This window comes from Aythya ferina (genome assembly GCF_964211825.1).
Source record: "Aythya ferina genome assembly, chromosome: 5".
In the NCBI taxonomy this organism is placed as follows: Eukaryota; Metazoa; Chordata; class Aves; order Anseriformes; family Anatidae; genus Aythya; species Aythya ferina.
Genome location: NC_140301.1, coordinates 45,124,082 through 45,144,276, shown reverse-complemented (window position 1 = coordinate 45,144,276; position 20,195 = coordinate 45,124,082). Strand labels below are relative to the sequence as shown.

At 42.2% G+C, this 20,195-nt stretch overlaps 1 protein-coding gene and 1 long non-coding RNA gene across 2 annotated transcripts; both read right to left on the bottom strand.

Annotated features, from left to right (window-relative positions):
• Nucleotides 1–158: 158 nt before the first annotated feature.
• Nucleotides 159–16,579, bottom strand: SPTY2D1 (SPT2 chromatin protein domain containing 1). Its single transcript, XM_084522459.1, has 6 exons — nucleotides 16,449–16,579; nucleotides 10,267–10,381; nucleotides 7,273–8,898; nucleotides 6,338–6,497; nucleotides 5,560–5,637; nucleotides 159–3,481 (listed from the first exon to the last, which is right to left on the bottom strand). The coding sequence occupies exons 1-6, from the start codon at nucleotides 16,506–16,508 to the stop codon at nucleotides 3,385–3,387; spliced, it is 2,136 nt and encodes a 711-aa protein (XP_084378585.1). The 5' UTR covers nucleotides 16,509–16,579; the 3' UTR covers nucleotides 159–3,384.
• LOC311438281 lies at nucleotides 13,940–15,649 on the bottom strand. Its single transcript, XR_014694053.1, has 2 exons — nucleotides 15,335–15,649; nucleotides 13,940–14,148 (listed from the first exon to the last, which is right to left on the bottom strand). It is a non-coding gene; the product is annotated as an uncharacterized lncRNA (long non-coding RNA).
• Nucleotides 16,580–20,195: the final 3,616 nt, after the last annotated feature.

Here is a 20,195-nt window from a genome sequence, read left to right as displayed (position 1 = left end):
ACCTGATTTGTCACATTGTGTAAAAAGACATTGTGCACAACTGATATCCCCAAAGAAAACCATTGGCTAAAACTAGAAGCACCCTTATTTACACACTAACACTTTAATATTGCATCACACCCACTCACCAAAATAAATAGAAGTACATTCATCACAACTTAAACACCAGTCTCTGCATATATTTATTTTCTTTCTGACATGTTTTGGTCTCCAGAAATATGCACGCTATATCTAGAAATATGCATCAGCTACTAGATTATGTTACAAAATGCAAAAAAAATAGAAAATTAGTTTTCCTGGACAATATTTTGGGCTTTACACAAAAATAAATCCAGATTTCCATAGAGATCTCATATACTTCTTGAAAGATTTTTATTTTATGCACAGCACAGAGTTGCACAGTAAGGCTTCCTGTGATATGCAAAACCCTGGCCTCCAAAAAGACCGCTGTAAAGTGAAACACAGCTCAAGTGTAAATACAAGACATTTTCAAAAAGTAGTCATCAATAGAAAGTGCCCTTCATTTGATTTAGCGTTATCAGTAAAGAAGTAGCTACTGTAATTGTGCAATCAAAGCCAGACCTGGAAGGGTTTTATGCAAAGTATGTCACCATTTCACACTATCAAGTTTAAGGATATAGAATCTGAGATAGCAGAAACTGACCAACCTTTTTATACTCCTACATTCATTATTTTTTGACACAATTTAGTATAAAAGGCACATTGTCAAACAGTGAATTAAAATCTAAAAACCAAACCAGAATTTCATTACATACAATTAAATCATTAGATCTTCATAAACCAATATAAGCATTCTTTCAGGTTTTCTTAACTTCAAATTCTGATGCACTTTGGATGAGTACTGAAGTACTCATTAGATTAATAATATTAATCCGGAAATCAGCAAACATGTTTTTGGATACAATGTCCTTCCTAGACGATTTACAAAGATGCAGCAAATGCAAACATTAAAACCCAAACATTGTACAAAATTTGAGAAGCATTAGTATCCCATGCCAATTATGAGAAAGTACTTCTTGATTGTAAAATTACAAACGTGTCCTTAAATAATTTTTCATATGAAACAAACAAAATTAAGCAATTATTATTGTGCGAAGAAAAGTTATACAGTGTCTTAGGGAGGCTGGCAGAGCAGAGTACATTCCAGTCACCATCTAAAAGACCAATGACAAAGTGCTTTACAGATTAGGAAATTTAACTGTGTACAAAGTGATGAAATAAGCAGGATTTATTTAACCTATATTTATCTGAAATGCAGATTTAATTCCAAACTGAACCAATTCTGAATCACTATAGTTCTTTTGCTTCACACAAGACTTTTTCCAACCAGGCAGGAAATTGCTTGCAACTGATAAGAGTTGTCTGGGTTGACAGACCTAGAGCCTTTCTCCAGCTAAAAAGAATAGAACAATAACAAACAAACAAAACTAAGAGACCACAAAAAAAAAAAAAAAAAAAAAAAAAAAAAAAAAAAAACTTGATGATGGTCCCAGAGGTCATTGCCACGTTTGGGTAATTCTAGGAGCTACAACAGGAAATTTCAGATGGTCCCATTAAGCAGAGTGAATACAACACACTTTTAGACAAGCACTGAGATTACACTATCTTGAATGGTCTCAAGTGTATACACTGAGAAACAATTTTTGTTAGTTAAAAAAAATACAGAGGAGCAATGATGGTTATCATCTGGGCTCCCTGACAGTTAATACTGAATTAGTTTATAGAATCCATCCCAATAGCTTATGTCAGTGTTTTGCTAAGGCAGTGAAATGCTACACCATCAACAGAAAATGTCTTAAAAAAGGCAAATTGTTTTTTCTCTCATTAAGAGTCAGATGTGTAAACTTCAGCAGCTTCCAAGATTGTTCTTTATGGGTTGCTGTCTGAACTCTTTCCAGGAAGAACACAAACAGTGCTCTGGTAGGAAAGGCTCCTTCATTATTTTTCTACTCATTGATTTTTCCTTTTTCCTTTTTTTTTTTTTCCTCCAACTTACACCCCAAACCCTTTTCACACTTTTCTAAATACTTCTGGTATTAGAACATAGCCTCAGCAGCTAAAGCTGGAGGTTTTTATCAATGAAGTCTTGGAGCTCGCGGCAAAGCTGAGTGGTGATACTGGTGAGCTTTCAAAGGGCAGCCATGGGAATCAAAGTAGCTGCAACACCAGGTTTGAGCTTCAGACTCTCAAATACAACCCCTATTGATTTAAATGAACACGGTGTTGATGGTAAACAAATTCAGTTAATCTTTGAGTGCATAGCTAGAAATAATGTGCAAATATGGGCATTAGGTAACAGAACAAACTCTCCTGACATGCATTTTAGATTTTTGGCTCGATTAAGTTACTCAGAAGGACTCACTAGTTGATATGAAGTTACTAATTTCAGAGAGCTGAAAATACTTTGGAAATATGCTTTCCAAATAGCAAACCTGATTAGATAAATAACTACTCCACATTTCAAATCACTAAACACACCTGATGCTTAATGCAAGAAAAAAACACAAGCACTGCACACAACTTGTAAAAGCAGCAGAAGCTGTTAGACAAATGTAAAGATTGACAGGGAGGGAAGGGAACTCCTAAGCATGTGCTTGAGCACAAAAGCACAGGTTACATACGAACACTAGAAATTCCTATTTTCGGGATGTGTATTTATCATACTGAATTTGATTGGCATTGAAATTCCAGACACAGCAAAAGCCAGCCTAACCTTTGGGTTGCAACCATAACTGTGCAATTTTTGCAAGTGACGTGCACTTTCCTGTTCAGAAATAAGAGGGTGCTAGTTTAATTATTGTTTATGGGTCATCAGAAAGTATAAAGCACTTTATTGCTTTGAACATTTGTGGCAATGGCTGAATTTACACCCAAGCCGCTTCTGTACAGAAGATAACGTTTCAATACTTTGAGGCCCAACTCAGGAAGCAAAGCAGGATATAAAGCAATTTCTCTACATCTCAAAAAAAAAATAATAATCAGGGAACAAGAATGCTATACCTTCCTTTCAAGTGAATGCAAAATTGGTTTACTTGTATATGGGCCCACACAGTTCCAAGTCAGTGCATAGCTAGTCAATATTTCTGCTGGCATCTTGAACTGATTTCATCAATGGAAATTAATTTTCTTCTACTTAATAATATGCATTAGTGCATTAATTTCTTCATAGAAAAAAATCAACCCTGGCAGTATTAAAAATAAATATCTTATTTAAGTCAAACTAAAGCCTTTATTTTTCAGTTCTTTCATCCCTTTAACATATTCTTTTGCCCTCTAACAAGCAAATGGAAACTGAAGTAGAATAAGAGATGTATGGAGGCAGAGGGTAGCAGAAAAATGAAAGAAGTCAACACCATAAGTCAGTTAACGTGTCCTCAGCTTCTTAGACTGTCTCTTGCGTTTTAGTTCTTCCTCTTCCCGTCTCAATTCTTCTAGGTCTTCCTGAACACCGAGTCTCAAGCTGCCAAATAAGTTGAAAGCCTTTACAAACTGCTACTCAAGAAACACGCAATTTGTCTTCTCCCCCAAGAAAAGAAATTCTAAATTACAACTGATTTGAGCAACAAAAATTTAGATCAGTTCAACAATTGTAAGTTTTCTTCAATTACAGTAAGAATACAGTTTAAGAAAAGAAAGAATATACCCGCAAAAGTCTCATCATTAGAGCAGAACCAAATCTTTTGAAGGTAAATAAAGTTTTCTTCAAAGAAATGACCATTATAAAAAAAAGTTTGGCTAAGAAAGATCATTCTTTTTTGACAAAAAGCTGCTGAAACATCCATCAATTCTTGCCAGAGTAACTCTTACATGCAATTCATATCAGAACTGACTCAGATCAGCTTTTCTGAGGTCCGCCTACACCTTTTTCACTGGCAAGACTGAGAGCGTATCTGTCAAACAAGCAAGAGATTTCGTGGCAACTTCCTGACTTGAGGCATCTCCATGAATGACACTGCCTTACCCTCAGTCCAGCTAGCTGCCTGGACTCAGGAGCAGGCAGAGGGAAGAGATGCTGCTGAACAGAGCATGTTCTGGCTATGTCCTTGTGCAGTTCCTTCAACTTCCTAGAAGTCAGTATGTTGAAAGAGATACTGAGAACAGTATCTGCGGTCACTGACCTCCTCCTCAATGGATAATCTTGCCGGTATGATACTAGCAATGGGTGCCACAGAGATACTGTTTTGTGATCAGTCCCTGCCTGGTTTGCAGGCCTACTCAGAGCCTTTGAGTATCCACAGCTCAACGTGAAGCAGCATAAGGCAGTTTGTACCAAAATATATCAGGGTCAACTACTTGACCATCTGTCATCATTCAGCTGCTCTGGGGTAACTGCTCCAGAACAGGCTCTAAGAAGGATTTTATGCCTAAAGAAGCAGAGGGAAGTCAATGAATGCAGGAAACTGCAGAATCCAGATTAAGAGAGCAAACAACAAGAATCTGTGCGATCAATCTCTGGCTTGAAGCATCATTTTCCATTTCAGCTTAGAATTTAGTAATTTTAGTGGGCTTGTTTGATTAGAAAAAAAGCTCCTCACGTCAAAGGTTAAACTTTTAACCAAACTCAGTGAAAAATAGCCAAGGACAGGAAATAGTTACTGTTTTACTCAGATTCCTCATTTCTTCTTTTACGTTAGCACGTGTAGTTAAAAGTTAGTGAGGCACTAACCTTTAGAGAACCTCACTCTAGGTCTTCAACACAGAATTCAGTAAATAGCAGTATCACTGTAAAATTCCAGTTATTTCTCCATTTAAAAGACTACAGCTTTGCATGAGCTGCAGCTTTTTGTAAGAGTAGGAACGAATAAGGACACTGACTATAACTTTAAAAAGATGCAAGTTTACAGTACTTGAGGCACCCCATGAAAAATATAAAAAACTTAAAACAAAATAATTTTGACTGTCTATTTCCAGTATTTTCCATTAGCTATAAAAAAAACTTCCATAACATTTACAAAACTTTGGTAATGGCACTGCAGACATCTTCCACCAGGCATGGAAAAAAAAAACAAAAAGGATCAGTTTTTGAATGCCAAGTTTTGTAATAGCTATTTAAGAATTGCACATGTCTATAGGCCAAAACCAATAAGAAAGCCTAATCTTCTTTTTTGAAATTGTTTATTACAGATGTGTGTCAGAGCGTTCTTTATATATTCATGCGCACAAAAACCACATGTATATAGATCAAGACAAATCTTCTTCCAGTCCTCAAGAACTAGCAAAAAAAAACATGTCTGGGACAAATTGAAGGGTTTGTCATTTCAGTCAGAATTCAAAGTATTTGCAGGAAGACTTTTTGGACTAAGTTGGTAAAATTTCTACTAGCAAAGTTTGTGATGCATTGAATGTATAGAATGAACATACAGAACTTTTTACCCACTATTCCATGGGCACTCTGGTTGGCTGAGCTTCATCTTCTACCTAAGCTTTCCTATCAAAAATGTAAAGACTTATTTGCCTCCATTACAAAAAAGCAGTAAATATCCCCATGACTCAGAAAATAAACAAATCTCCCAATTTCTATTTTAAATCCAAGCATACCTCCTAGCTTCTTCTTTCTGTTGCTCTCTCCAGCTGCTCTCCATGTAACGTAAGGCATAGTCACTTTCATCTTTGTATCTGGAAATTAAATATTAGTGTTTAGCACACAGAAAAACACCATCATGCACAGATCAATTATGAATTCACATCCTTTTAAAAATTACCTTGCCACATATGGTTTCATTAACAGTTTGAAAGAATCTAACTTACAAGTCTTTAAAATGCTTGCTTTCTTATACCTTAGTCAGACATGAGGAAAGTATTTAAATAAACCAGTCTTCTTTTTCCAACAGTTCCTAGACATACAAATATGCCACCTTAGATCCTCTTAGAGAACTGTTAACACTGTTGCATTTACCAGTTCATTTTCAGGCAGCTACATTCATGAATTCTCAAATACCCACTGCCATAGGAAGCATTTTAACACCTTATTATAGGAAGGAGTTACTATGGATTAGGTAGGTGACAAGCTGAAGAAGCCATGTTGTTCATAGATTATGTCCTGCTTGCATCAAATATTATTGCTCCCCAAATATTATTGCCCCAGTATAGCAAGCAATGTAAAAAGTCAAAATTCCTTGTGCACAGAAGGGGTTCTAATGCTCATTAAATTTCTGCAATGCAAAAAAAAAAAAAAACAAACAAAAAAAAACAACAAAAAAACATTTTTTGATATCAGCACTTCACTTATTTCCAATGTTTTTATTCATTGAACTATATTCATCTCTGTTGTTCTGTTGCTTGCTTTGCAATAGCTTAAAATTTACATTTCTTGTACCTTTTCCGGTCATATCCAAATATCTCCCGAATATGCTTTGATATTTCTTCTTGGGGCTCGCCTTCATCTTCAATGAAATCATCCATTTCAGAGTCGTATTCATCGTCATCATCATCGTCGTCTATTTGTCTTTTGTAACCAATAGGTGGTCTCCCAATACCTTAATGACAAGGGAATAAAAAAAGATGAATTAACATTAACATACCATTACCTTAAAAGTACTTCTCCTTGCTGTACTTTGGGCACGTACATTTTATTAGCTCTGGGCTTCCAAGTAGAAAACTTCTGCCTCAAGCTAATTAGCAATTCTCAAGTTCACAGAAAGGAAGTACATCCTCTATGCTGTGCAGTAGAAGATTACTTATCAGTATCATCAACTGCATCCTGAGCAAACTACCAGACAGAAGTCTATGCTCTTCATCAGGGTTTTCTGGTACTAACTACTAGAGCACATACTGCTTGCTCCTGCTAGTCACTGATAAGGCAAATTTCCCCAAGCACTCAACTAACAGTTGCAGGTTTGCTGTGTTTCAGTTTCCATGTGCTGCTTTAAGCATCTGTTATTTAAAATATCTTATTTACTAAATTTTTAAAGGCTAAGAATAATTGAGCAATGCAGGAAGTGAATCCTTTAATTCTTTTCCTTTAAAACCATCCATATCCCACCATCCATCACAGGTTGCTTAGCTTTCTTTCATCAAGACCTTACAGCCCGGGCCCTCCTTTCAAGGTATATAAGAAGGGGTGAAAACAAGTTGCAAAGCAAAAAGAAGTATTCCACTGTTACGTACACTCTTTAAAAGACAAATGTTATTTTGTGCAAGTCTTCCTTATTGCATCTACAACTGTCAAAGACCCCCAGTGACCTCAACTCCGACTTATCAAAAATATGGAACAAATAAAGTTAAAAACTTATTTGCTATGGAACTTCATACCTTGTGAACGAAACATGGGTCTATGCCCTTGTAGAGGTCTCATTCCATTTATCTGTCCGTTGCTAGGCCTTGTGACTAGGTTTTTAGAAGAAATCGTTTCTGACACAACAGTACACTTAGGCTTTACAGCTGTACCCAAGCCCGGTCGCCCAGGTGCTGGGTTTGGGCCTACTCCCGGCCTTCCTGGTCCTGTTCCCGAGCTGCTGCCTGGGCGCCCAGGTCCTGTGCTCGGGCCGACCCCTGGCCTTCCTGGTCCGGTGCCCAAGCCGCTGCCCGGCCGCCCAGGTCCTGTGCTGGGGCCGACTCCCGGCCTTCCTGGTCCTGTTCCTGTGCCGCTGCCCGGCCGCCCAGGTCCTGTGTTTGTGCTGCTGCCCGGCCTTCCTGGCCCGCTGCCCACGCTGCCGCCTGGCCGTCCCAGTCCAGCACCTGAGCTGCTCCCTGGTCGCCCAAGGGCCGTGCCTGAGCTGCCACCCGGCCTTCCAGGTCCCACGCCTGAGCTGCCACCTGGCCTTCCTGGTCCTGCAGCTGAGCTGCTGCCCAGCCGCCGAGGTCCTGGGCTTGAACCACTCCCCGGCCTGCCCGGTCCCACACCAGAATTGCTGCCTGATCGCCCTGGTCCTACACTTGAACTGCCACCTGGATGCCCAGGTCCTCCTTTTCCTAAGCTGCTGCTGGCTCGCTTTGCACTGGAGTTGACGTCGTGTTGGAGGGCTGTGGCATTTCCCATTTTCGCCTGGGCAGGCCTTTTCAGGCTGGATTCTTTAGCAGAGGGTAGCCTCTGAGCGCCGTTGGCCAATGGTTTTGAGGACTGCACAGGAAAGCTTGAGCCAGACTTTCCTATGCCATTGACAGGTAATTTACTATGACTGCTACCAGTAGAACTTTTTAAGGAACCGTTTTGAGAGGTTTTTACTTTTTCCATTTGGCTCGGTCTGGAAGATGATGACCGGGAGTGTTTTTCAGTCAATGCTGGTGCTTTGGATTTCTTATCAGTACCGCTCATAGAAGAAAGGCTGCCTTTTGGAGAGGAATGTTTATCTACTGAGCTTTTACTAAGTTTTGCATTTCCACATTCTTTCAGAGAAGTCACTTTTTTTGAAGAACCAGATATTCCCGTATTCTTCATCTCCTTCTCATTTTTCTTTTTCTGCATTTCTACTCTTTTGTTTTTGCGTTCCAAATACTCCCTCTCTCTCAATTCTTCTGCTGTTCTGGGTCTTTCTTCTATCTTTTTCACTACTTTTATTTCTACTGGTTCATATTGTTTTTTTTCAGCAAGCCTCAGAAGATCTGTAAAGTTTAGAGGTGCTGGTGCACTTTTGGGAGGTGCCTTTGGTTTTAGAGCAGCTTTGGATGGTTTCTCATCATATTCCTCTTGCTCGTGCTCAGATTCCGTTTGAGCATATTCAAGTTGCTCAGCTTCATCTTCTGATGCATACTCAGCCTCTGGAGCCTGAGCAACGTTCTCACAAGTCCTCCTCTTTTTAGACTTCTCTTCAACAGGAATGCCATTATAGCCATAAAAGTTATCCTTTGTTCGTGAGGCCATAGCTCGTGCCTTCCTGTCATGTTTCAGTTCAATACGTTTGGCCAAGAGTTGTTCTTTCTTTCTTTTTTCTTCCAATGCTGTAAAAAGAAAATCAGGAGAAAGTTAAGCAAAAGCACTACTGTTTATTTCAGTTTTTTTCCAACTGATAAACCATTTAAGACAATAGCTTAGGGATATCTGGCTAACAGCTATTCACAACAGACTGGAAAGTGATCCAGGTCTGCCAACAGGGCAGCCTGATCCACCTGAATCAGGTACTTGTACAAACAAAGGTGAATAATTATGCCCAACTACTGCTATTACAAAACCGGCTGACGTGATTCAACAGAAGCCACTGTCAAATGCTATACAAACTAAGGAGACTTACTGTGTAAAAAGGCACAGGACATATGGGATCTCTGGTGAAAGGGAAGGAGTTCTAAGATTGAGTAAAAGAATTGAGTGTACAAAATTTAATACCATTTTTAAGTGAAGGTGGGGAAAGGGAGGGATGAATACTGGGGTGTGGGAACAAGAACTGGAAAGTAGGCTGAGGTGTAGGAGAGGGAGGGAAGCAGCCAGACAGATGAGCAAGCTGCAGGTCACTGCATCTGTTTAAGCATATGCTCTTTATCTTAAGTGTCTTGTCAGCAGATCACATACAAAATTCATGCTGAACTAGCTAGTGAATAAAATGACATCTGAGGGCTACGTACTAGACAGACCAATGGCATGGATATGGGCAAAATACCAGAAAGACCTGGGAAAAAGGGGTTTCTGAGCATCACTTCCTAGAAACTGGATTGGGCTACTCATGCTGCATTTTATATGGGTACCTGTAAAGGCACCATGCCCTGCCTACATTATTTGTCAATGGCCATGACTGTACACTGTGAGTACAGCTGTGTTTCATGCTCAGTCTTGCTTCTGGCTGGATCTGCCAGCAGGGATAAGGAGCTGGCTTACAACTGGCCCAGGAGAGAAAGACAATCCTGGGCCACCCTGTCCATCAGACTTGGTTATAATAAAAATGGAAAAAAAACACCGCATGGCTTAGGTAAAGCTTTTGCCACACCAATTTAAAAATTCGAGCTTTATTGAGAGAGCAGACTAAGGCAACAACAGCAAGAACTCTTACCAGGTTTTGACACAAAAACGATATTTCAAAGTAATGTTAACAAAAATTCAGGATGCTTTCCTGAAATCTCTCTCCACCTTAGTTACTTCTTGGTCTCCACCAGCAAATACCAGTGTAGCTGATTAACGTTTAAATCCTTCGGAAAGCATGCAAACATCCTTGGCCCTAACTTTTCCCCTGGCTATCCTTCAGCATCAGCAGTTATATGCATGAATTCCAGAAGCAAATGTAAAACCCTATTTGCAAGAGCCCTGTAAAAAGGGTCAAAGTCTCAAAGAGTCAATGAAAGTCTTCCACAGGATATATTTTGGGCTGCTTCAGCAGTTACCTTTTTTTCTTTTTTCTTCTTCCTTCCGTCTGAGAAATGCTTGTACTGCTGCAGACTCGACACCCTTGACTTTTGGAACCTTTTTGGGAGGACCAACAGCCAAACTGTATCTTTTCTGCAACAAACAAATAAACATGTCAGAAATGTTGAGGTGTACAAAAATGTAACCAACACTTGCACTAGTGCAGCTGCACCACTCAGCCATGCCCTTCCACAGGCGTACTGGGTATCACGAGGCTGAGCTTTAGAATGATAAATGGGACAGAAAAGACTTCTTACATCTCCCCACAAATTGGAGAAGAAAAAGCAACAAGACACATACACTCACCAAGGTAAATATGATAGATGCCAGTTAAGTCTAGAAGCAGGTAGAAAGCAGAATAAATTCAGAAAAGAAATATTTGAGTTTTCTTTCCTATTTTTTGTTTGTTTTGGTTTTGGTAACAAGCCTATTATAAGCCCAGACAAGACCTACATGGTAAATTAAGCCTTATGAAGCCTTGTACAGAATTATGAAAGTTAAAGACATGAAAATATCTAGCAAAGATAGATACATCATCCAAGTATTTAAAGGACAATAAGCTGACAAGCAAGTACCACAGCTTTCTGTAGGTTTCAGTAACATACAATGGAAGCCCTAAGTCTAATCTGATTCACTGAAACAGCACCATGCAAAGAAACACCAGGATTACCTGATGTCACAGTATGTAACGCCATGTATTGCCTTGTGCATACAGATACGATGAAGCAAGGTGCAGAGACTCAAATGCAGCCAAAACTGGCTCCAAGAAGGGCAGCTCCAATACCAGCTGTCTGAAGGCACCTTTAATAATTTCCAAGGGACTAAAACTCTGAAGCTACAGCATCCTTCTACATTGCAGTACTGTACCCTGACATGCTTCCTCAGCGCATGAGGAATGAGCAACTACAACCCGACTCAATTACTGAAACTCCTCTATGCACAAGAGCATTTGCCACAACCTGGGAACTGATTTGGGAAACCTGTACCACTCCAGAAGCTTCAGCTCTGAACAATTTTGGTTACTTTTGATCAAAATCATTAGACTCAATGATGACAGCTAGAACCATTTAAAGGATTAGAAGATGGGTGGAGTAGGGCCCCACTTTTTCAAGGGAAGCCGAGTCACTCCCCCTTCCAGCCCCATTTCTTCCATGCTGTTTACCACAGCTATTGCAAAGACCTCATGTTTGAGGAGACCTCAGCGGTACTGCAGGACTTCCTCTCAATTTCTGCTCACCTTACCCTTGATTCTGTGGCCTGAAATAATCCAGCATGCATATTCTAAATTGGAAAAGACAGAGAGGCAAAGCAATCCCCACATCACCAGAGAAAATCCTTTCTTAAGGATACTGAAGCAAATTAGTGCCTTTGGAACAACTGAAGGTACTCTGCAGTATACTGATCTTTGGCATAAGTCAGTGTTGTACTAAGTTAAACATGGCATGTTTCACAATTGGTAATCTCATTTGTTAAAACTTGGTTTAATTATTCAACTTGTACAATTTTTAAATACAAAGACAAAAGAAAGGATTTTCTAAAAACAATTTTAGGCAGAAGGAGCACTTTTGAAAACTGCTAGACAGCAGGGACTAACATAGATTGATCTATCCCATTAGGAAGCCTTATAAAGAATTAAAGTGATGGGGAAGCAGTTTTCAGGCTTTGTTTTGCTGCACTACAACCAACAGTCCTACCCAGGAGCAGGTTTGTGAAGCAGCCAGACAGACACACTGCTTTCTCACTGCCACTAAATGAGAAATTGTGCAAAATTCAAGATTTGAAGTCTTCCTGGCAGCAGCATTACTTAATATTGACTAACAGCTGAAACCACAGCTAAGCATTTCATAAACGAGTACAGAAAGCTCTGTACCATGAATCACCACTGCTGTTGACACACGTCGTGCACTTTCAATTAAAAATGTGTACGATAACATGCTAAGGTTGGTCTTCTTAAAAGCACTGAAGCATGCACGTGCTCCACAACCTCCTATAAATACCCGACTTTCAGTAGAAGTGCCCAACTAAGTGAGCGCACGTCACTACATCAGCAGCTGGGCAGCAGCAGCCACACTGCCTGGCTTTGTTATCGCCGAGGTGGTTAAGTAACAGGGAAACAAACAGTTAGCCCTAGAAGAGAGCAGGTCAAGCTATCCCAGAACAGTGCCCTTCTCAGATTGCAAACAGCGATTAACTCTCCAGGTAGCACCTGTAATGGCTCACTGCTGACTGCTGAGACAGAACGGGCACTGCTTTAGCCAAAGAATAAAGGGAAGGCTGCGGAAGTGCCCGTCTTCAACTGCATCCCCTAGAGAAACACAACCTCTTCCTGTCAGTGAACAGTACTCCTGCAGGAGCTCTCCCCTGAGGTTTCTCATTTCCCTTTACCTGTGTGAACCCTGTCATGACTCCCCACCTGTCCCATCAGAACTAGCACCCAGCCAGCGATGCCTGCCTCTGAACCCAAGCCCTGTGAGACAAGTGACAGATCCTGCACCATCCCACGTTGTTGTACAGCGCCTGCACATGCCAGCAGCTCTGCGCCTGCACAGCCGAGCTGAAGGCAATCCCCACTTGTGCTACCAAGGACAGGCAGCTTTCACAGGCTGTCTCACACGTTCTTTACACTGGCAAGTTCACCACAGCCCTTGTGAACACACAGCGCAGGCAAAGCCCCCCACACCCATGTTTGCTGCTGCTCCCCACTGAGCAGTCGGTTCTCAGCCCTCACTTGGATGGCCACTGCCTCTGCTCTGCGGACCTTAGCTCGCTCTGCAGCTGTTGTCTCCTGGCACACACACACGTGTGAAATGCTTCCCCAACTACCACTATGAACGCCGAGTTACAACAGTTAATGGCAGTTACCAAGCACCCTTCAATTTGTATCATCCCCTGCAGGTTGTAACCACCCTTATAAATACCATAGCGATAAGAGCATTCGAACTGTCAGCTGTTCTCATCTCTCCAAATCCACTCAACAAGGTCACCGATTGTATGAAAAAGTGTAAAAAAAAAAAAAAAAAAAGTAAAGTCACTTGAAGATTTTGCAACTGCTGTCACAAGACCTAAGCCGAACCATTAACTGAAAAAACACACAAATTCCTTCTGTTGAATATTGCTTCACACAGGAAAAAGGCACACTTGGCTCTTTCCTTCATGTGGTGTATTGTGGTCCCCATTTTCATTCATTTATGTAAAAAGAGTTTAGAATAGGGAAAACTCAGTTTTACACCTTTTAGTCAGTGCTTGTAAGAGCCTGGAACTTAACCATCAAGTCCAGTTGCTAAATAAAAGCCCTCTTCAACCCCATGCCAGCTTTTTTACTACAGATCATGCTGTCCTCGTGGGCACTGATACAGCACACGAAGCATTGCCAGGCCCTGTTTTGAGACAGGTTTTAGCCACATAAGCGTTTGCAGATGGAACAGGAGCCCGATTCCACAACTGCGACCCATGCTTCACAGCCACCCTTTCTCTAGCTCTCAAAGGACTCCTCCTGCCTGGAGGCAAGTGTTCAGTAGTTTGTAAATTACAGTGTCATGGGAAAGCTCTGTAACAAGTTCTGGTCCTCTGAACAACCTTCAGGATTCTGCTGTGGTTTTTCTTCCCAAATACTTACAATTGCTGCATTTTTAAGGAAATCTACTGTGAGGAGTGAAACACAAACCAAGTTTCCATAATTGCATGTATCTGTCAGTTTTAGCAGAGGTTATTTTGTAAGGATGCATGCTCCTGTGCATCAGGCCAACTTAAAGCCAGACTTCAGACAGTGCTGACGTGGATGATGAGCTGTTTCAGTTTCAGGGCACCTCTCTGTGGTTAAATCTGTTTCAGATTTCAAGTTCTGTCCACTGATTCACCCGCTGTGAAAAGGAACAGTGACCTAGGTGAGGTTGTTTCTAATAAATTATTAATGACTGCAGAATCAAGACAAAATAAAAGGGTGACTGAGTTCGTAAATATGCTTTTTCTGTTTTTATGTAACTGTTATTTCATTTCATACTTTTAGAAGTATCTTCCATAAAGACCTCAAAGTGCTTCACCACATCAGTTATGCCCCATATCAGCATGTACCAATCTCACTGTGAAGAGAGGGGGTGCCCAGGCAGGATTTACATCGAACCAAGTTCAACAGTCATGACTGGTATCATGTCTTACCAAAGCCAGTCCACACTGCAGGTGTGATCAACAGCCAAATATAAACACAACAAGATACAATACTGAAGCTCCTCCTCTTCCCCCCCCCCCGAATGCTACATGAGAAAAAGAGATATTTTTCAGCTACTGATTTGAAGATTATTAGTGACACGTCATTAATACACTAGTTGAGTTATTTCTCTATTTAGAAACCCAACCTGATGCAATTAATAGGGCCCTGGAAGGTTCATTTCAGCAGTGTTCCTTTCTAACCTATTTCCACTGGGAGATGAACAAGCAGAGCTGTTTTTACAATGACATGATGCAATATTGTCCCTCTTTTATGATACAGGACCATATTATTTCTTAGAAACGATAGAAAAAGTCAACTTATACAAAACTTGTATTACTCTTTTTCATTACAGTAAGCATGGAATACTTAATTCAGTGCACTGATTTTTTTAAACTCCTCAAAGGGAAATTCAAGGGATCTGCTGATTAATGCAGAAATCAACATTTCTAGAAACCCATTAATATTACATACCAGTGAATCGTATAATTTGTCTGTAAAGTATTTCAATCAAAAAATATGTTTACTTACATGCTTCTTATAGGAATGAATTCTATGCATTAGTTTTACTCTAGTGGAGTGACTTAGATGTCGACAGATCAGAAAACCTCCACAGGCCTTCTTTTGAAGCCCAACAGCTGCAGATAATAGTGCCAAGCACAGCCCCACTTTTCTTGGAGACCAAGGTCATCTGATAGTTAAAAGCTGCACCACTAACATGCAAGAGAGGCAAGAAACTAACCCTGCTTCAGCTATGCATATAATTGCACTCCCTCTGCATGAGTTAATCAGGTAAATCCTAATCCTGCCTTTTCTAAAAGCAGTAACAAAACCCTCCTCACCCATTGCACAACGGGTAGGACTGCCTCCCCTAGCACAATATCTGGGATAGGGAGCATGGCAGATGTTTCATCAATTCATCATCATAATTCATAACTCTGTGACAGGGAAGAGTGGTGCAGCACCTGAGAACTGCAAGAGAAAACTGAAGAGGTTGAAATTTTACTACAACCACCCAAAACCAGCTTTGTGAAACAAAGTTTTAAAAGCAATAAACCAGGCATTTAAATACCTTACCATGTTTACGTAGTTGCTATTTTCCTATTTATGCTACAAATAACATCTCTATGTAGATTCAGAGACAAACTCGATCAGACTAAATCCAAAAGATATGTTACAAGTGTATACATTTACAAATGTATATGAAGCATATATAAACGTATACATTTTACGTATACAAAATATGTTTTATAAGATGTAAAAACACAGCAGGATCTGATGAATTCTGTGTACCTACCATGTGGTTGGTCCACACCAGTGACTGGTCACAACACCGGTGAACATTAACAAAGTTTAAGTAGTGACAGAGAGTGCAAGACAAACCTCGATCCTTGGGTGCCTGTGTCAGCAGTATCAGAAGTAAAGGCTACGCTTTTAATCCTGTCCCCCACCTTTTATGCTAAACGCCTCTACCTGCCCTCATTTACACCGCTTTCATCACTGAAGCACAGAACCCTGACGCCTGGTGACAGAACACACAGCCCAAGTGTTTCCCTGGCTGGTGCCTGCCGTAAGCCAATATTTGCCGAGCACCTAAGCACACACGGCTCGGTCCTGCCGAAGGAACGCAACCCGGGATGCCAGCGCAGCAGGAGGCCCCCGGCCCTCCCTCCAGGCGGCACGCGGCTCATCCGCAGCCCCATCCCCGCGGCCTCGGTGCCTCCCGTTACCGGCCGGCCGGAACGCCCGCCCCACACCCGCCCCACAGCGAAGCCGCCAACCGCTGCGGGCCGCCCACCCCAGCACGGCCCCGGGACCGGCCCCGGCTGCCACCCCCCGCGCCCCGCGGGGCCTTCGCCGCCTGTCAGCGGCCCCGCGCCCGGTGCCTCGGCGCCCCCAGAGGGAAGGGGACGGGGAGGGAAGGGAAGGGCCCGGCGGCCCCGTCCGCGCGCTCACCGGCACGGCGTTGAGGCCCTGCTGCTCCGAGGCCATGACGAGGATGTTGTGGAAATCCATGGCCGGGGCCGGAGCCGAGGCCGCCGCCGCCTCTCCGCTCCCCTCAGCGCCCGCCCCGCCCCGCGCCGTTCGCTTCCGGCCGCCGCCGCCTTCCCCCCTTATGTGGCCTCGCCTCGCGCCGGCGTCACGGCCCGCGCGTCACTTCCGCCCTGACGTGCGCGTCGCCTCGCGAACCGTGGCTCGAGGGGGAGGGGCCCGGGGCAGTACCTCAGGCGGTGGCGGGGGCCCGGTGGGGGCCGCCGGGTGCCCCCTCCTCCGAGTGGCCCCTCGCCGCCTCGGTTGCTCTAAAAATAAATAAATAGAACAATAAAAGTCCCTCTGCTTCTCGTAGGAGCTATATTCTTGTCGTTTTGCTGTCTCGGCACGAATTCCTCTCTGACCTGACGTGTGGCTCCAAGCCCGCAACCGCCCGGGGCTCCTCGGGCTCTTCCCTTTCTGTTCCCCCCGCGCTGCTGACGGGGCGGAGGTTGGAAATTCTCCGTGCCTCCAACTTCACGTTTCTTCCTCCTCCTGTTGGTTTCAGTGGTGCTGTCACTTGCCTCGATACTACTTTGTAACGCCCCGCGTTCGTTTCCTTCAGCTTTCGGCCTTTACCAGTCTCCTTTTTGCCTCGTTCCCGCTGTCAAGTCACGTTTTCCACATCTGAAGTTCCTTTCTGGGCACAGCTTTGAGCCCCACAGCAGCTCTGTGTAAAGACACCCAGTGTGGCCCTGAGTGCGGACAGGAAGGGGATGATTTGCCCCAGTGAGGCACTGCAGTGCTCGGCTCGGTGTTTTTGGGCTTCCTGAGCCTGAGGTCTGGAGCTGCTCCTGCAGGGCCTGCTCTGGTGGGGTCTGCGCCACTCACCTCCCACTGCCTTCGCTTTGCTTCAGCCCTGGTTTAACCCCCTCACCCTGGAAAAACATCTTTTTCTCTCCTCTCCCCCCTGTTTTTTGACCCCAGTAAGAACCAGGCTGTGCTGTCTTTTTAATTGACTCAGACCTAGATTACATCTTCTGGTTTCCACCCTCCTTATTTTATTACTCTCTTTAAATTTTCATCTTAAGTATTGCTTTGGTTTAAGACCTTCTAGTCTGTTTTTCCTTACAGGCAGTGGTTTACCAATGTTTCTCACTTTTTCAGCTCTGTTTTCCCCCATGATACTGTCAATAAGGTTATGATGCCATATTCTTGTGGTCTTATCTGCCACCTCATCTCTGCTGTGATGCTGCTTTAATCAGAATTTCCCTGCTCCGTCTTGAATTTCTTGTATCTCAACTGCTCCCTTCCTTGAGAGGCCTCTTAGTGTGACTCAGATTCCTGTATAACAACAACAGTATTGACAGAGTGATGATTGTTACTCTTGGGCTTTTTTATTTGCTTACTTTGGTCTGTGTTGGAGTTGGCAGGAATACTTGGCTAAATGCAGTCTTCATTCTGCTGACTGTAATCCTGAGGGCAAGTGTAGGAAATCTCTCCCTGCCTTGAAAAGAGGACTTTTGAGCAAGCCAGAGGATGGTACTGCAGTTGTTTGCCGTGTGCCACTTTTTGGAAACCTTTAACCACAGTTGTTACCTCTTCCTGTATATGACAATACTGTGGTACCACACATCCTTTAGCAGAGGGGATTTGTATCTACATTACTGATGGGAGACATAACGTCACTGTGTATGTGTATGCAGAAGGCACTTTATAGGGTGGTAACAAATGATTCAGCTGTGTTGGGATTCCCAGATTGCACCCATGGTGTAAATGGCAACAAAAATAAAATCTAGCACGTTATGCACCAGCACAATGCTTTGTGCTCCAATCTCCTTTTCTGGCAGATGTGCAACAATGAATGGGAACCTCAGTGCCATGTATGCCTACGGCTTTGTCCTTGCAATATCTTAAATCACTTCCCCAGTTGTACTTGCTCTTCCATCATCTTTTCATACACTTACAATGTGACAATCTTATCCCGACTAAGTTGGCCAGGATTCCCAAGAACAGCTAGTCTGTCAGGAACAGCGAAGGAATAACTTGTGTGCTTTTAAGCCAAACTGATATTTCTGCTAAAGAAAAAATGAGAAAATGTTTTTTCCTCTTTTTGTAACTGTCTGATCTGTCTAATTCTGTGCATGCTTAGTCTCAAATTTCTTTTGCAAGAATTGTAAAATTCAGTGAGTGTAGACCTGCCTCATCCAGAAAACCAAAATAACCTCTCTCAAATGTCCCCCAACATATAATTTCTGCCTCTGAAAAAGTTCAGACTGATTTACTTTTTTTTTTTTTTTTTTTTTTTTTGTACAACACTTTTTCAAGCTACAACTTGGTTAAGTTTTATTTTTATTAAACATCATCACATTAGGAAATCACTTAGAACTGGTTTGAAAACACTTAGAAAATATAAGACGGTATTCCACCAGAAACTTGCCTTTGTTGCAAGTTTTTTAATCAGCTGTATTCAACAACAGTTTTGCTCACCATGCACACTTCAGGCATGTGACTAATCCTATTAACTTCAAGTGTGTTTAAGTGTTTAGAGGATTAGAGTCTTAATTACAGGCCATCTGCAGAGGTCAAATATCAAAGACTGTTCTGAGCCTAAGATTTAGCATCTTCAGAATGAGTAATATTTGTTACTCTTTCCCCTTCTCATCCATCATCCTTTCTGCAGTAAGTTAAATGGGTGTTCCAATAAAGCCTTTATTAAATAAACCTGATCATCCTAATGTCCAGCAGACAGGTCTCTAGATCATAAGCCTTTTAGATGTTAGCGGAGCTGGCGGTATGTGCTCAAAAGAAGCCTAGGACTTGGAAAACACAGGTTTGAATAAATAGAGTTTGCATAGCATGATGCCAGCCTGCATTATAGCTGCTTTGGATTTAAATTATTGACTACTAAGATTTTTTCTTGATGACATATTTAACAGAAATAGAAAGCAAGAGCCTTGATAATTAGCTGGTATTCACAATGTATAATTTAGACATCTAACTTAGGTGTTTAAATTATGACCTTCAGTTCCAAACAGGAATATCAGAAGAACAGGGTTGGGAAGTGTCTCCTTCCTTCCTACTGCCCCCAAAGCGGGATCAATTATGTGTAGGTCATTTTTGACATATACATGTCTAATCCGCGCTTGAAAACTAACAAAACAAGGATGTCGTACCCCACAGTAATCCCTCCCTCCGTTTCCTTAGCTGCACCATGGGAAGGCTGCTTCGAGCATGTAACCCAGACCTGTTGCCCACAAGCCTTCTCAGCAGATGAGCGTGTTGCCCTCCCTCTCAGAAACACAGTGTGGCTATTCAGGGACCCCCTACCAGGACTCCCCCTTCATTAGGAGTAAACACCAATTCCACCAATATTTCCTCATAAAACCTCTAAATCGCTATTCTAGCCAAAGCAGAATACTGTACACCAACCAAAGGTTTGCTAGCCCCAGGCATAACAGAAGAATAGCTTCGTTTGCCTGTCAAACAATATTCCTTTATATATATATACCCCCCGGTGCTATTTGATGTTTTTTGTGGTGGCGTGGCGTGGCTGGCTCCTGTTCAGTTTGTGATCCATGCTAACCACCAAGTATGTACTGTGATGCTATCAGACCAGTAATTCCACAACCTGCATCTGTGACGGCAGTTCTGCCAAGAGTAGCGAGTGAAAGCATGTACTTTGAATCACATTTTCCCCCTGACTGTACTTTGCCAAGTTCCTTGAGGTCC

Bases quoted from the DNA above. Each gene is read 5' to 3' on its own strand.
- SPTY2D1 (XM_084522459.1), bottom strand. From the start codon at position 16,508: ATGGATTTCCACAACATCCTCGTCATGGCCTCGGAGCAGCAGGGCCTC. The intron at 8,899-10,266 runs GTAACTGCTGAA...TTCTTTTTACAG, and splicing joins AGAAGAAAAAAGAAAAAAAG to CATTGGAAGAAAAAAGAAAG. The intron at 3,482-5,559 runs GTATGCTTGGAT...CTTATTTGGCAG, and splicing joins CAGAAAGAAGAAGCTAGGAG to CTTGAGACTCGGTGTTCAGG.